General features: G+C 39.1%; 1 protein-coding gene across 1 annotated transcript in view; it reads right to left on the bottom strand.

Annotated features, from left to right (window-relative positions):
- Nucleotides 1-10,027: 10,027 nt before the first annotated feature.
- Nucleotides 10,028-17,016, bottom strand: part of LOC134804222 (homeobox protein B-H1-like) — a 34,021-nt gene continuing 27,032 nt past the window's right edge. Inside the window, exons 3-4 of the mRNA XM_063777189.1 lie at nucleotides 11,776-11,991; nucleotides 10,028-11,145 (exon numbers count right to left, since the gene is read on the bottom strand). Of these exons, the coding sequence (XP_063633259.1) occupies nucleotides 10,899-11,145; nucleotides 11,776-11,991 (463 nt within the window). The 3' untranslated portion in view covers nucleotides 10,028-10,898. The remainder of the gene's footprint in view (nucleotides 11,146-11,775; nucleotides 11,992-17,016) is intronic.

Raw genomic sequence — 17,016 nt, 5'->3', positions numbered from 1 at the left:
AGATGGCTAGGGGGCGCCACAAGCCTTCAGTAGGAAGTGCATATACTTGGAAAATTTGACTAGTGTCGCTGTGGCCCGGTGGCCGAGTGGTTCAGGCACCTGCCGCGATAGCAGAGGACGCTGGTTCGATTCCAGCCTGGGGCACTGGAGGCCTTGGTCACTTTTTCTTAGTATATGACATTTATTTTCAGTTTATAATTTATATAGTAGTGTTTCTACTTGATAAAAACAAATTAAAATATTTTCTGAAAAATAATTTAATTTGTTCAAATACTTCATAGTATTGATTGGCAGCGCCATCTCTCTCGCTAGCTCGGTATCATCATGAGAATGATCCAGATAGAAGGTTCGAACCATACTGTTCTACCTTAGAGATGGCTAGGGGGCGCCACAAGCCTTCAGTAGGAAGTGCATATACTTGGAAAATTTGACTAGTGTCGCTGTGGCCCGGTGGCCGAGTGGTTCAGGCACCTGCCGCGATAGCAGAGGACGCTGGTTCGATTCCAGCCTGGGGCACTGGAGGCCTTGGTCACTTTTTCTTAGTATATGACATTTATTTTCAGTTTATAATTTATATAGTAGTGTTTCTACTTGATAAAAACAAATTAAAATATTTTCTGAAAAATAATTTAATTTGTTCAAATACTTCATAGTATTGATTGGCAGCGCCATCTCTCTCGCTAGCTCGGTATCATCATGAGAATGATCCAGATAGAAGGTTCGAACCATACTGTTCTACCTTAGAGATGGCTAGGGGGCGCCACAAGCCTTCAGTAGGAAGTGCATATACTTGGAAAATTTGACTAGTGTCGCTGTGGCCCGGTGGCCGAGTGGTTCAGGCACCTGCCGCGATAGCAGAGGACGCTGGTTCGATTCCAGCCTGGGGCACTGGAGGCCTTGGTCACTTTTTCTTAGTATATGACATTTATTTTCAGTTTATAATTTATATAGTAGTGTTTCTACTTGATAAAAACAAATTAAAATATTTTCTGAAAAATAATTTAATTTGTTCAAATACTTCATAGTATTGATTGGCAGCGCCATCTCTCTCGCTAGCTCGGTATCATCATGAGAATGATCCAGATAGAAGGTTCGAACCATACTGTTCTACCTTAGAGATGGCTAGGGGGCGCCACAAGCCTTCAGTAGGAAGTGCATATACTTGGAAAATTTGACTAGTGTCGCTGTGGCCCGGTGGCCGAGTGGTTCAGGCACCTGCCGCGATAGCAGAGGACGCTGGTTCGATTCCAGCCTGGGGCACTGGAGGCCTTGGTCACTTTTTCTTAGTATATGACATTTATTTTCAGTTTATAATTTATATAGTAGTGTTTCTACTTGATAAAAACAAATTAAAATATTTTCTGAAAAATAATTTAATTTGTTCAAATACTTCATAGTATTGATTGGCAGCGCCATCTCTCTCGCTAGCTCGGTATCATCATGAGAATGATCCAGATAGAAGGTTCGAACCATACTGTTCTACCTTAGAGATGGCTAGGGGGCGCCACAAGCCTTCAGTAGGAAGTGCATATACTTGGAAAATTTGACTAGTGTCGCTGTGGCCCGGTGGCCGAGTGGTTCAGGCACCTGCCGCGATAGCAGAGGACGCTGGTTCGATTCCAGCCTGGGGCACTGGAGGCCTTGGTCACTTTTTCTTAGTATATGACATTTATTTTCAGTTCACATTGGTATAGTAGCTACTTATGTTATAACGAGTTAACATGTATGACTAGTGGTGTTGCTATAGCCTGATAATACTCATATTATTACAACAAAACATTCGGCTCCCCAGCAAAGCGGCGGTTCGAACAATTAAGTATTTTAATTGCCCCATTAGCGCGTTTACGTGCCCACCTAATTAATATGCAAATACATATTTTCTCTATAAAGGGCGATCGTACCGTGTCCATTTTTAACGGCGCAACTAGATTAAGAGAATTACGTAAATACATTGTTTTAAAATTGTATATCTTTGGTTTTTTTAAGGTATGTTTATTTCAAAATAAATCGAACTTACCAAGTGAAGTATCATTTGAATAATATGAGATGTCTGGCGCCAAACATTGAACACATGTCTGCTAAAATCCGTACAAGTTTACTACAATAATTGTGTCGCTTAACTTCAAACTCGGGTAAATCCATTCGACCCTCTCAGCAAATCTCTACCCTATTACCTTTTCTTAATACCAAAATCGCATAATCTGACAGATGGATTTACCCGAGTTTGAATTTAAGCGACTCAATTGAGGGTCGTGGGTCATAGGTAGCCATAGTCATCTTGAATCAAATGACGGGTAGCTGCTATGACTTTGAGGAGTTAGATGGCGGCTTCAGATGGAACTATGTCAATAAAAATAGTTTTCTAAGTATGTATTTTTTGTATAATTTTGTCATCGTCATCGGTTTTCTAATTACTTACCTGAAATTGCATCTGCGATTAATATTATTAACTAATTTATACACCGACATAGTAAGAATAACGGAAATTATATTATGGGTAGGAATTTTTCAAGATTCAGATTAAATCATATTTTTACCGAGCGTTTACGAATAGGTAAGTGTTACATGCAGCTTCAATATATGAGTGCGAGCCGAACGCGTCGATATGACATATATACCTAACTAGTACCTATCGTTATTTAATTTTCATCACACTTGCTCGAAAAATACCTTATTTCATGCAGGTGTATTAAAGGACAAAGGCCTATATTGTTCCTGCGGGAGTTATGAATTGTAAAAAAAGCTATAACTCCCTAGAGTTATAGCTTAATTATGTCACTAATTATTCATATCAACCATGTAGGTTATAAGTAAAATACTTTGTTTAAAGAGTTTTACTTTTAAAATACCGACGTTTATTATTTAATATTTTTGTTTATGCTTAAAAATATTTCACTTCTTCATCAAAATATTTAATTTGATTAATTTAATAGCCGTTTAAAATATTATTACACAATTTTCAATTGTGGCTGAATGTCGATGGGTCTGTACCTTCGATGCCTATGTACACTGCCAAAACAATTCAATATGGCGGACGAATGTTTGAAATGTCACCGTATTTAAGAATGATTTCGCTTAAAATTATGTTTTTCTTCGCAAGTGTGATGAAAAATATTGTGCGTTGGTAACTTCGGGGGTAAGAATATTGTTACTCGAGTCTTTAATTCACTCCAGCCACGGCTGGCGTGAATATAATAGGCTCTCGTACAATATTCCACTTACCTCCCACGTTGCACAATGCACTAATATTACCTGCTTAGCAAATCCATAGGTAATAGTTACTTACTACCTACTGACGATTTTCATCATTTTGTGACTAACAGATAGAAAATTATTAGAGCCTATATGGTATATAGAGTACAAGACTAATAAAGGTTAGGTTAGGGTTTTCGTATGAAAAAATGGAATATCCTTGTATATTTACGATTTAAAGTCCAGACATCACCCTAAAAACCTGACATTTGTAGACGGTAAATTCTCCAAAAATAGCATCACGTGGCCACCGATCAACCACCATAGAAAAGTGTTGGACGCCTCGCCCGGACGCGGAACGTTCTAGAGTAAACCATCCTTTGTTCTTGCCATTGCCACGACAAAGTATAAAAGTATGCCCTATTCCAAAACCTTTCATGTCCTACTAGCCCCTTAACTCGCCACAAAATGCTGTCGCTAATAGACTAGAGCATAACCTTCCCTTTACTCTGCCCTACCCCACATTATTAGCTAGCTTCTAGTGGTTACTTGAGTTTCTTTTTATGAAACTCGCCTACACTCGCCTAGTCCCCGCCCTGCTACCCTGACAAAAGACCAAAAATCCTGACTCCGGCCAGTTGTCCAGAAAGCTGTCCAGGTCACCACGCCATCTCCGTCTGGGCCTGCCCCGTCCACGTCCCTCTACCGGCATTACAAAGGATTTAGGGACGGTTGCACCAAACCGTCTGTCACCGTTAAAGCGTTCGCTAAATTTATTTGTATGGGAAATTTCATACTTCCCTGCTGTTTGACGTTAATCAGTCTGTTAAATGTGGTTGGTGCAACTGGGCCTTAGTCGCAGCCGGCGGTAGCGCCTGCGCCTGTCATTCTAAGCCATCATGAGTTGGTTGCTCGGGTGAACGAGTATCATTTTAATTAGCGCACTTTGACTGCTCCATTGAAACGATCGGTTGATCGTTTCGCAATGATAATGACAATCGGTTTTATTGTTTTATATTTGTCTAATCCGATACTTTAAATGGCGCAGTCAATAATGTAAATACGAGGTGCTTATTGGTAACAGCAATTGTCCAGCAATTGTCTGGTATCCCTTTAAAAGCACTTTTCGATTAGATATTAGAGACTCCTTAACGTGAGACTGTCACTGGTACGTACTTGATTTATCTTTTTATGTAGGAACGGCCAGTTTTTTTTGGCTGCTATTTAACTGATCAACAGATTTAGTAAAATTTAATACCAAAAAAATATATTTTACCACCCTAAACTAATAAACGATCACCAAAATTATAACACCATTTTAATGTGAAATGATTACCAATTTTATTACATTTTACTATCCTATTAAAGGAAATGACACCAAACTAATCATTATTAATCCAAAAATAGTAAATGATTACCAAATTTCAAACCCCATTTTAATGTGAAATGATAACCAAATTTTTACATCTTGCTATCCTATTAAAGAAAATGACACCAAAGTTATCATTGTAAACCCAAAAATAGTAAATGACCACCAAAATTAGAACTCCATTTTAATGTAAAATTATAACCAATTTTTTAAATCTTGCAATTTTTTAAGTCCTATTAAAGCAAATGACTCCAAAGTAATCATTGTAAACCCAAAAATAGTAAATGACCACCAAAATTGTAACCACATTTTAATTAAAATTGTGCAAATATTTCATATATCGTTATCCTATTAAATTAATTAATCCACTTCGTCACCTTTTTCTAGTAGCATTTTATTTCTGTAACAGTCGCATTTCTAACCTAACCTAACCCACTTTTCGAGTAGCATTTCGTTTCTGTAAGGGTCGCACTTCAAACCTAACCTAACCCACTTTTCTAGTAGCATTTCTTTTCTGCAAGGGTCGCAGTTCAAACCTAACCTAACCCACTTTTCTAGTAGCATTTATTTTCTGTAAGGGTCGCAGTTCAAACCTAACCTTACCCACTTTTCTAGTAGCATTTCTTTTCTGTAAGGGTCGCAGTTCAAACCTAACCTAACCTACTTTTCTAGTAGCATTTCTTTTCTGTAAGGGTCGCAGTTCAAACCAAACCTAACCCACTTTTCTAGTAGCATTTATTTTCTGTAAGGGTCGCAGTTCAAACCTAACCTAACCCACTTTTCTTGAAGCATTTCGTTTCCGTAAGGGTCGCAGTTCAAACCTAGCCTAACCCACTTTTCTAGAAGCATTTCTTTTCTGTAAGGGTCGCAGTTCAAACCTAACCTTACCCACTTTTCTAGAAGCATTTCTTTTCTGTAAGGGTCGCAGTTCAAACCTAACCTAACCCACTTTTCTAGTAGTATTGTATTTCTGTATGGGTCGGAGTTCTAACCTAACCTAACCCACTTTTCTAGTAGCATTTCGTTTCTGTAAGGGTCGGAGTTCAAACCTAACCTAACCCGCTTTTCTAGTAGCATCTCGTTTCTGTAAGGGTCGCAGTTCAAACCTAACCTAACCCACTTTTTAGTACCATTTCCTTTCTGTAAGGGTCGCAGTGCTAAGCTAACCTAACCCACTTATCTGATAGCAGTTCGGTTCTGTGAGGATCGCAGTTCTTACCTAACCTAACCCACTTTTATAGAAGCATCTCGTTTCTGTAAAGGTCGCAATTCAAACCTAACCTAACCTACTTTTCTAGTAGCATTTCAGTATGCTATTAGAAAAGTAGGTTAGGTTAGGTAGGAATGCGGTGCGGGGTACGGGGAGTTGAGCGAGAGGGGCTAGTAATTTTGACATCATTTTACTTTATTTGGTAATATGTATACATTTTTTGGTAATCATAGTGGTTATTTAGGTGAAAATATCGCATTAATTTGGTCTTCAAGATTTGGTGATCATTCATGATTTTTGGTGATCATTCAATATATTTGGTATTTGAATACAATTTGAAGTGCAGTCGTAATTAAAACGGTGGTAGTTTTGTAATTTTAGGCCTTATTTTTTTGGTGTTCAGTAAGTTTTTTGGCAAGCATGATGTTTTTATTTAGGGTACCAAAGTATTTTTTGGTGGTCATTATATTTGTAGCCGTTTTTTTAACGTTGTTTTGTGTTGATGAAATACCTGTGTGTCAAATTTGCGCGTTTGTCAGGACAAACACGTGAACACGTTCAATGTATAATAGGAGCTAAATCGTGGAGGTTGCCAGCAGCCTTAAATAACAGTGACCTATACCCTTCGGTATACTATAAAGAGGTACGAGTAATAAGGATAAAGTGTATGTACTTCATAGTTAACTATGAAATTCTAGCGGTGATAATATAATCGGACTAAAGCTAACTCTGCTATGACTGACTGCTATGACGTGACAAAGTGTCATAATAGACGTAATATTTTCATAGAATAAATTTGACGTTTATGCTGAATTAGGTACTGATACTTCCACACTTGGTCATTGCATAATACCTGGAGACCTAGTTGGAATCAGGTTACAATTAGTCAGGAAGGCTAAAAAGTCCACACTAGGATCTATGTGAGAAACAAAGGCCCTATATTAATAGACTGCACATCGAGGACAAAAAACATCCTAATGTTTTCTGAGGCATCTTTCGCCTGGCAGCTCTAACCGAAAGTCAAGTATATTATGGTTATTTATGCTAGAGCCATCCAGGACGCGCAGGCGAGGCGCAGCAGTGCGGTGACAGCCTGTTCAATTGTTGTTTGGCGAGTTGTAGCTATGGGCAGGCTAATACTAAAGCAATTGCACAAGAGAATAATAATCTATTTTATGAAGTATACTGTCATAGTATTGAAGTTTATTAGCGTGAGAAGTTCTTTTTGCTACAATGCGAAGTTAGCCCACAATTTGCGACGCTGACTGATGCGTCGGTGTCGGTTGCAGTTTAACAGAGAGTACGCCGCGCTAACGTCCCGCTGTCACGCACCGCGCTTGTCCGTTTAATGGCTCCCTGCTTAATTGTCTGCGCTATCTTCATTTTATACGTTATATCGGACCAACCGAGAAGATCTTTACTTTTCAGTTACTCGCTATTTACGTCTTAATGTTTTAGTTCCCAACGGTCACGTCGGATGTCATCAGTCACAATCGTCACATCGACGTTAAAGTTAATCACGCTCCCCATCGTTGTTCGTGAACATTTAGTACAAACAAACCTTAACAAAGGCCACGCGAGTAAAAGCCTACGAAGTTGAATAATTCATCCCCAACTCCGAGCGACAACGTTCGTTGAAAAGTCACGGTCGTCAGCTCGCGTTTTACGAAACAACTTGTCCCCGCTCGCGTTTACACGAACCTCACGAAATCTGAAGCTTTTCTTTTGAACATTTTTAGAGGGTATAAAACCTATTTAAAAGGCAATCAGTCAGCGGCCGCTGATTGCTCGGCGCGCACGCCACTGGCCGTGTTCACAAAACGGCGCAATTAGCAGCCCCTCTTCCCTGCCGCCGCCAGAGGGCGCGCCTGTGCACTGCTGATCCTTATCACAAACGACCGTTTTCTAGAACCGCTTCTACTAACTATTGCGTGTTCCATTTCACCTCAACATCGACGTACGATGCAAACTACACCGCCTTTTGTTCTGTTATTCAAATTACTTTTACTTACAATTAGACATATTTTGCACATTTCGCTACATCAATGCTCATGAGGTGAATCATGCCAATAGAACAGAAGTAAAACATTAACCGAACACGCCAGCTAGATACAAATGCCAAATGAATATTTATACCGTTTAAACGTTCTCTAATCACGGACGGCACGAACGCTTTGTTACCGCAAAACCTACTTGTCGAGTGTATTGTATAAATGTGCAGTGCTTTAGACCAATAGGTTCTGAGCTAGCTACCTACTGTATGTGGCAGTTTGCTGGAAAGTCACCCACACACTTGTGTGACCAATACGGGAGTAAATGTATTACCCAGGCCGATTTGTGAAATAATTGATTCATATTTCAATCAAGCGACCTTCAATAATAAGTAATTGACGAAGTTTAGCTGTTTGCTATTACTATGGTGTTTTCATTGATAGACTAAAATTGTTTCGTTTTTTGTTTAAAAAAACACATCTGCATTTTGTTGTCTGAATACCCACAACACAAGCCTTCTTGAGCTTACCGTGGGGCTTAATCAATTTGTGTAAATATGTCCCATCATTTTTATTTATTTATTTGTTCATAGGTATGTAGGTGCATTATTACTTAAATAGTAAATAGTGAAATGATGTAATGCTCACTATGTAATTTTATGTTCATTTTATGCACTCTTAAATTATAAAAGAATATCTCAGACTATGACTTTAAATTAATTTCATCTTCATTTAACGTTAACATTAAATAAACTTATCTTATATTTATTTTTAATACCGGAAACTATTGAAGTGACATCCTGTTTCCAAAATAGCACATTTATTCATTCCGAGTATTTGATTATCCTTTACTGGACTACTTCTAGAAAGGTAGACGTTAATACCCAAACATATAGGTACATAGTTGTGTTTACTATGTACCTATAGCTACTTACCAAATTTTGTAAAACGAAAATGTACAAAAATATGTTATATAAAACTAATATTCATTACTAATCAGTGTCGGTTTTAATTAAAATTATCAACCTTCAGGCTTGTAATTTTATGAGGATAAATCAAAAGGCGTTATCTTAATTGACAACATTTTAATTACAAAACACCACAAGATCTATCGGACATAGCATGTCACGGTCGGAATGCTTAAGTACATCGCCATAGCTGGTACCCGAAGCATAAGGTACTTCTCAACATACATTTAATACTTTAGCTGTGTATTTAATACTAACAATACATACATAATATCATTAGTTATATTTATATAGATAATATAATATACAGTTTCTGCAATTTTGCAAATGGTTTCCAATTATTTTTGGAACGTTGCATCACTACACACAATTCTTTACTTAACAACTATTTCGATTATTGCGTGTTTCGAAAACATTTATTATTATATATCTAACTTATTCAATATTTCCCATTACTAGACTGGGTTTTTAAGTACATCTGGACTGTGTTCGTGTAAGATTTGAGTTACGGGCAATTTTAATAGAAGTAATTAGGTAGGTACTCGCTGCACATTTATATAATCCGACGAAATCTAAACAATACCTTTCAGGTATACCCAATCCGTTATTCAAAGCAATTTAATCTGTAAATCCAAAGTAAACAGCCAAAATGAAAAAGGGCTTAAATGTCTAACTTATGTACAAGATTGAACAAAATAGTGCTGGCATACTGAAGAACACTGACGGCAAAGAAGTCCTCTTGGTTGTCATGTGCACATTCCGCTGCAACAGGATGGAATTATTCACGCTGTCTAGCCACGGGTCGAATAAGGTAAACGTACTGGTGCTCGACGCGGTCCCAGTACATGTCATCTTGAAACTTAAGTCATTGTCAATAGAGGTGACAGCACGGTGTCATCTATTGGGCATTAGCATGTCGAGCACTAGTACGTTTACCTTAATCAACGGTAGGGTCAGAAAATGTGCGCAATATTGTGCACATTCTCAGTACCCTCCGGACTGACGCTACATAAGAAAAAACTTTTACTAGGTGTTCTTCTGTTACTTACTACCAGTGATCGGACAAATCATCGCAAAACCATCAAAAATCATTTATATCTCAAAATCGGACAAGATTTATTAAAAACATATTATGTACACAGTATCTTTATAAAATTTCCAGATTATACTCAAAAACTGCAGTTCAAAATTGTAAAAAAAATGTATCATGTTCCATACAATATTTGTTTTTGCGATAAATTGTCCGAACTCTGCTTACTACATGTGCATATAGTCAGAACCCTAATATCTTTGCGGTGCTTGTAAACCCGCCTTACTACCAGCAGCTTACAATTTATCAAAAACTATTTTATGTGCGAAATCTCACAATCTGTTCATGAGCCCAGTCCGGAGTAGTCGGTTATTACAATAACCAGAGTCGTCAATACAGGTAGCTTATTGTTAGGATGGCGAGGGAGCACGCCCGCAGAGTAGTGGACGTTCTATTCGCCTGAACACGATTTGCTCAATTGTTCATGCTACGTTAACGGCGAATTATCCGGCAAACGCCTAGCGTGCGAACGTGCTTTTAGGCAGTTAGCTTACCCACGTGGAACTTACTTATCTATACGCTTAGTAGGTCTACTGAGCAATTATTTTTCAACGAGCTTTCTGAGATGATAAAGCCACTTTTGTGTATTATATAAGTTTACTCATAAAATTTCACGAGTAGCGTCTTTACGACCCGCCGACGAAGGACCTATGGTCTCAAAGTCCGACCGACACATTGTCCTCTTTAAGCATGTGTACTCTACAATACTATTAGTTATACCTATGACATCAATTCATATTGTACACGTTAAGTTAAAAGTTCTTATATCAAATCTGGGTTTAAGATATCACATGTTTTGGACTGCCGCCGTCCACACTTCTCGATCACTCCCCGATATTATGAACGGTAGAAAAGCTAATACGTAACAGATTTGTCAAATCAACGTCATCATACTTAAATGGAGCAATAATTTAATTCTACCAAAATTGGGATTAAGGTAACAAAATAGAATACCAGAACACGATACCGCACGTAAAGTCTTCACTTTCGCAGTCTCACAGTTTCGCAAGTTAATTGTCTTTTGTCGACATGCAAGTTTTGTTTAATTTAACTGGTCCTTAGATCACAATCACTGGAATTATACGTGTATAGGTTCATCGTCGTCGTCGTCGTCGGTGCGGCGGTCGAGCGAGGGCTCCCTCGAGGACCGCGGCGGCGGCGCGGGGCTGCCGGGGTCCACATCGGGCGAGGGCGTGCGGCGCGCCTGCGCGTAGTAGCCGAGCGCGCCCAGCGCGGGCGCTCCCAGCGCGCCCAGGTGCGCCGACGGGCCCGGCAGCCCGAGCCCCAGTGGTGGCACCGATCCTAGCGGCGCGCCCGGGTATAACCTGACGCAAAATGTTTACATTATACACCCTGTCAACGGATGGACAAGATGTCATCTTATATATCTTCCTTTGATAACATAAATAGAGTCAGTCAGTGTATTTCTGAAACTTAATAGGCGTTCTAACATCCTTTTAGCCAGCCTAGCTTCCAGCGTTTCTAGACTCTTTAGTCAGCACTTTGAGTACCTACTCATCTGAAATACAGTTACCTAGTGTCTTCTGTCCCAAGTCATCATCGGGAGTTTTTCCTCTGTAAGTCTACAGGCAATAAATAGCTTCGCAGGAGGAAAGCATGTACTTATAGGTGTTTTGATATATGTTCTGTTTGAGTATTTTACTTCTTACAAACATATTGAGAATCCAGAAATGCGCAGGCTAAAGTTGAAAAAGAAAATAGGTAAATGTGACGTTAGTTATAGTCACACCCTCAATATTTCGTTTTCTTCTAATAACTTAAATAGATTTTGAGGTAATATTATCCTGCTTCAGGCTATTTCATTTATGTTCTATATTTTTTAGATCTATTCAATGCGTAGTTCTGTTGGTGCAGTTTGTAGTCAGAAACTTTCAATCAGGTGTAGGTGTGATGAATGTAGTGAGAAAGATTTTCGTAAACAGTAGTCTAGTTACCGGTAAGGCAGCGGTTTCTGCAGCGTGTTGGCCGAGGCGGCGGCGGCGGCGTTGGCGGCGGCCTGCCGGTAGTACAGGTCGGCGGTCGGCGCCGGCTGCGCGGGGTACGCCGGTACGCCGGCCCAGTACCCGCCGTACAGCCGCTGGAAGGCTGCGTAGTTGCCCGCCTCCGCCAGCAGCTCTAGCCCTACCGCCGTTTGACGCTTCCATTTCGTCCTGAGGACAATAAAAAACAGTTATTAAAGTTCCATTTCTACTAGTTAGGAAAGTATAGGTACCTACTAATCAGAGAGCACTGAGAGATTCATATTGTTTTCCATCATTGCTTTATGCTTTCGTTGTATTAAGTAGGAAGTATGTTTGTAATGAATTTAGATAGACTAGCTATTGTAATGAATTTAGATCGAAAATGGTAGTTTTTTTAGGCATTTAAAGAAAGATGTCTCGATATTTGAACATTTCAATCTACAACAATACATTCACGGTCCATTAACATTTCAAATAAATCGAGTCGGAACGCCGTGCGAATCCCACAAGAAATTACATAAAAACGATTTATGCCACATTACGAACTTAAATTGACTCTAAAATTCTGTAAACTGTCGTATACGAACCCCTAAAGCGATAGATCACTAACCCTAACTGTGACCCCAATCGTCATCAAATTTGTCACAGGCCACTCGAGAGCACAATGAAGATGCCGCAATGAAATGAGTAATAAAAAATATAAATAAAATAATAAATTTGACAAAACGTCTTAGGCACTCATGCGCTCGTCGGAGCGTGGTCGAGTTTAATTTGATTTATTTGATTCGGTAGGAAAGGGTGCGCTCGTATATTATTATACATTAACGCGTTATTGCGACGGGGACAAATGTCATTTTGATCTTTTTTATGTGAACATCCTAAAAAGCAATTCGAAGGAAACTTTCCAAAGATAAACTGCCAACTGCTTGCTAAGTAAGTAGCTAGATTAGGTATCCATCTAGCAATCCCCTCGCAAAGGGTAAAATACTTAAGTATTATTATAAAAATAGACAAGACATTAGACAAACACAATCTCATCAAAAGCACCTTTGACGAAAAGGGTATTTTGAGGAATCGCCCGTTTGACCATATGCGGAAAACTCTATAGATTATAGACACTAAGGGTTAATGTTATACCAACAAGTAAACCATGGTCTAATAAAACATGGTCTTCTATTCCCAGAGTGACACAGGCCTACGTCACAATAACATGGCCGCTATATATAGCGCTATCGCATATTATCATATAGCGCTGTCGCATGATGACGTAGGCTTGTGTCAGTTAGGTGACCTAGAAAAGACGGGAATAGAGTACCAGGCGGAGTATATTATTATACCATGAAGTAAACAAACCTACTAATAGTACTTAGGTAGGTGCGTCCCATTACAAATTCCCAGACAATAGGCTAATAGGAACTGTATTCGGCAGAGGAGAACTAACAGCGCCCCATCCCAAACAAAATTAATTTCGCTCTCAAAACCACGATTAGTTCCGAAGTGTTCCGTTATTGTCATCAAGTGAGGTTTTTATTAATTCGAAGGGAGTAATTTATTATTGCTATTCGCATTATCATCGGTGCTATTATTATGTTCCATTGTGTGCGGCCCGCGGTTAGCCGCCGCTTCACTGGCCACCTCGTTAATTAATTTCTCTAAATGGATCATTTAATTTCATTAAATTAATGTAAATGAGGGGGAGTTCAGATGCTCGTTGCCGATCTTTTCATATTTTTTATCATTTAAATTATTACCTCGCTATCTATCATGTTGTTTTTAGTTTTGTTAACGTAACTTTTATATATTAGCTAATATTACTTACCGACATGTCCGAGGATTAAAGTTGACATCATCCGTCAAATTATTTTAGGTTTAATACTAATTGCGCAAACTGTTGTACCTAATAATTTAGCTAATTAGCATTCGGCTACCCATCGCCCGGTAGTTATGCGCATTAATCATTATATTATGATTATGAGACGATGTTCTCGGGCAGCGCCATTCGAGAGCACTTAAGTATTTAATTGTCAAGTGCTGAATAAGAGGCAATCTGCTCGGTGACACTATTATCTTTTATTGCCGCCTTGGGCTATGAACAAAAAGCTTCTCGAGCGCACCCAAGTTCGATGTTATCTCGGAGCCTCTCACCAGACGTTATACGCTGCTCTCGCTCTAACGCGAGCGCGGCGTCGCGACAGCGGGCCTCTTCCGTCTTTGTCCCGCAGCCCCCAGCGGAGTTCGAGTACGGCTCCGCCCAGCGGTTTAGTGATTTGATGCTGCGTGAACTGATTCAATTGTTGTTCGAGAAGGAGCATCCAAAAACGCGCCTTAACCGTTCAAGCTAAAGACGAAAATCGTCCGGTAAAACGATTCCGCTTACGACCTCTCTGCGGGGGGAGTCGTTTCTCTCGATTTGGGTTTAGGGCAACGTGATGCGAATTCAGCTTGTATATCCGGCGGACAAAGAGCATTTCATCGATCCGTGTGCTCGCACAGTTCGCGCCGCACTCAGCGCTTGGGCCCTTTCGCTGTTGGCCTGCCAGGAATAATTTGACTTTACTTCGAACATTATTTATATGCTGCTTAGAAAGTTTTACGGACGTTTCTGTACGAAGATCCGGAAGAACTAATGAGTGCTGTTTAAAGTTTAGAACATCTTTAATGTTACATATCCAGATACGTTCTGTACAATATCTACATTTAAGATCACGATATTGAAGACTTAAAATTCTAAGTTATTAATTATTATGGATTTTTGGTGAGTAGGCATAGTATGTATGTGGAGCCATATTAGACAACTCAAAATACATCCATGTACCTAATGGACCGACGATATTACTTCTGCCGTGGAAAAATCTTTTTTAAAGGGTACCTACTACGGATGCAACAGTATGACGTCTTGCATAACATGAGTGACCATATGTGCCCGTACCATACCGTACCAGTATGTGACCAAGGAGAGCGTACATGAATCAAATAAAGGTAAAACTCAACGTCGTGTCGTATCAGGCTGTCAAAGAGAAGGCAGAAGACCGCCAAACATGGAAAGTGCTCTACCGTCAAGAGTCTTACTCTTTAATATATGATGATGATGTCAATCATGTTATCGTGTCAGAATCAGAACTCAAACAAAGTTTTAATAGCTACGTAGTTGGGAATACCTGCTTATGTCTGTTAACGTTCCAAAAACCAAGCACACCGGAGGAGGGCCCTGACCTCTCCGCAACCGTCCTCAAAACCTTGTATTTACTTAGAACTGCTCACTCATGCACTCAATTAATATTTAAAAATAAATCCGCATCACGAAATGACGATTGAGCGGTGGTCCGTCTAAATTGCAGGCTACCTATGAAATCTGGCCTCTGTCCGCTTATTAAAATCCGAGCAGAGCTCAAATGGCATTTCCAGAATTATGATTAGTGGTTAAATGATAAGCTCGGCGACCTGAGCGACCTTGGTTCGATTCCCGTGTCTCTGGAGGTGTAATTTGGAGGGTTCGCAATAACCGATTAGGCCGTTCTTGGTAGCTGTGAGGGGGTATTATGTCATTAGAGATGTGTGCACACACGTCCCGAGTTTTCTCTTAGGTCTTTGTGTGTGATATTCTTGAATATAATTTAAGAAGCATGAAAGGATTTACATACGTATCAAATCAACTCAATGCTCTATTGCAGTTTTTGGAAGTGAATATGTTATGTTCTGATACACATATTACAATAATTGCTTTATTTGTTTTTATTTAGCGTTGAGTAGCTATTTTTATTTAATAATATAATTATTTCAATTTCTTTTCAGCCTCATGGCTTCCACTGGAACTGAGTGGAAAATACTACACAACGTTTTACTAAACGCATAGGTATTTATTGAAAGATTAGCTGCACTTTTGTACCTACATTATCAGAGTTACTTATGTCAATCCATTGAGTAAAAATGTCGGTACATAAATATTTACTTTACTAGGTAATCTCTACTATTTTTATACTAAATTATCCTGTATTTTTGGGACTAACAACGGCTACAAATATAATGGCCACCAAAAAATACTTTGGTACCCTAAATAAAAAAATCATGCTTACCAAAAAAAGTCTCTGAACACCAAAAAAATAAGGCCTAAAATTACAAAAGTACCACCGTTTTAATTACGACTGCACTTCAAATTGTATTCAAATACCAAATATATTGAATGATCACCAAAAATCATTAATGATCACCAAATCTTGAAGACCAAATTAATGCGATATTTTCACCTAAATAAACCACTATGATTATCAAAAAATGTATACATATTACCAAATAAAGGAAAATGATGCCAAAACTATTAGCCCCTCCCGCTCAACCCCCCGTTCCCCGCACCGCATACCTACCTAACTTAACTTACTTTTCTAATAGCATACTGAAATGCTACTAGAAAAGTAGGTTAGATTAGGTTTGAACTGCTATCAGTTAAGTGGGTTAGGTTAGCACTGCGACTCTTACAGAAACGAAAGGTTACTAGAAAATTAGGTTAGGTTAGGTTTGAACTGCGACATTTACAGAAACGAAATGCTTCTATAAAAGTGGGTTAGGTTAGGTAAGCGATCCTCACAGAACCGAACTGCTATCAGATAAGTGGGTTAGGTTAGCTTAGAACTGCGACCCTTACAGAAAGGAAAAGCTACTAAAAAGTGGGTCAGGTTAGGTTTGAACTGCGATCCTTACAGAAACGAAATGCTACTAGAAAAGTGGCTTAGGTTAGGTTAGTACTCAAACCCTTACAGAAACGAAATGCTACTAGAAAAGTGGGTTAGGTTAGGTTAGAACTCCGACCCTTACAGAAACGAAATGCTACTAGAAAAGTAAAGTGGGTTAGGTTATGTTTGAACTGCGACCCTTACAGAAACGAAATGCTACTAGAAAAGTAAAGTGGGTTAGGTTATGTTTGAACTGCAACCCTTACAGAAATGAAATGCTACTAGAAAAGTGGGTTAGGTTAGGTTTGAACTGCGACCCATACAGAAAAAAAATACTACTAGAAAAGTGGGTTAGGTTAGGTTTGAACTGCGACCCTTACAGAAAAGAAATGCTACTAGAAAAGTGGGTCAGGTTTGGTTTGAACTGCAACCCTTACAGACAAGAAATGCTACTAGAAAAGTGGGTTAGGCTAGGTTTGAACTGCGACCCTTACGGAAATGAAATGCTTCAAGAAAAGTGGGTTATGTTAGGTTTCAACTGCGACCC

Source organism: Cydia splendana, chromosome Z, assembly GCF_910591565.1.
Source record: "Cydia splendana chromosome Z, ilCydSple1.2, whole genome shotgun sequence".
Classification (NCBI taxonomy): Eukaryota; Metazoa; Arthropoda; class Insecta; order Lepidoptera; family Tortricidae; genus Cydia; species Cydia splendana.
This window is presented reverse-complemented; position numbering and strand designations above follow the sequence as displayed.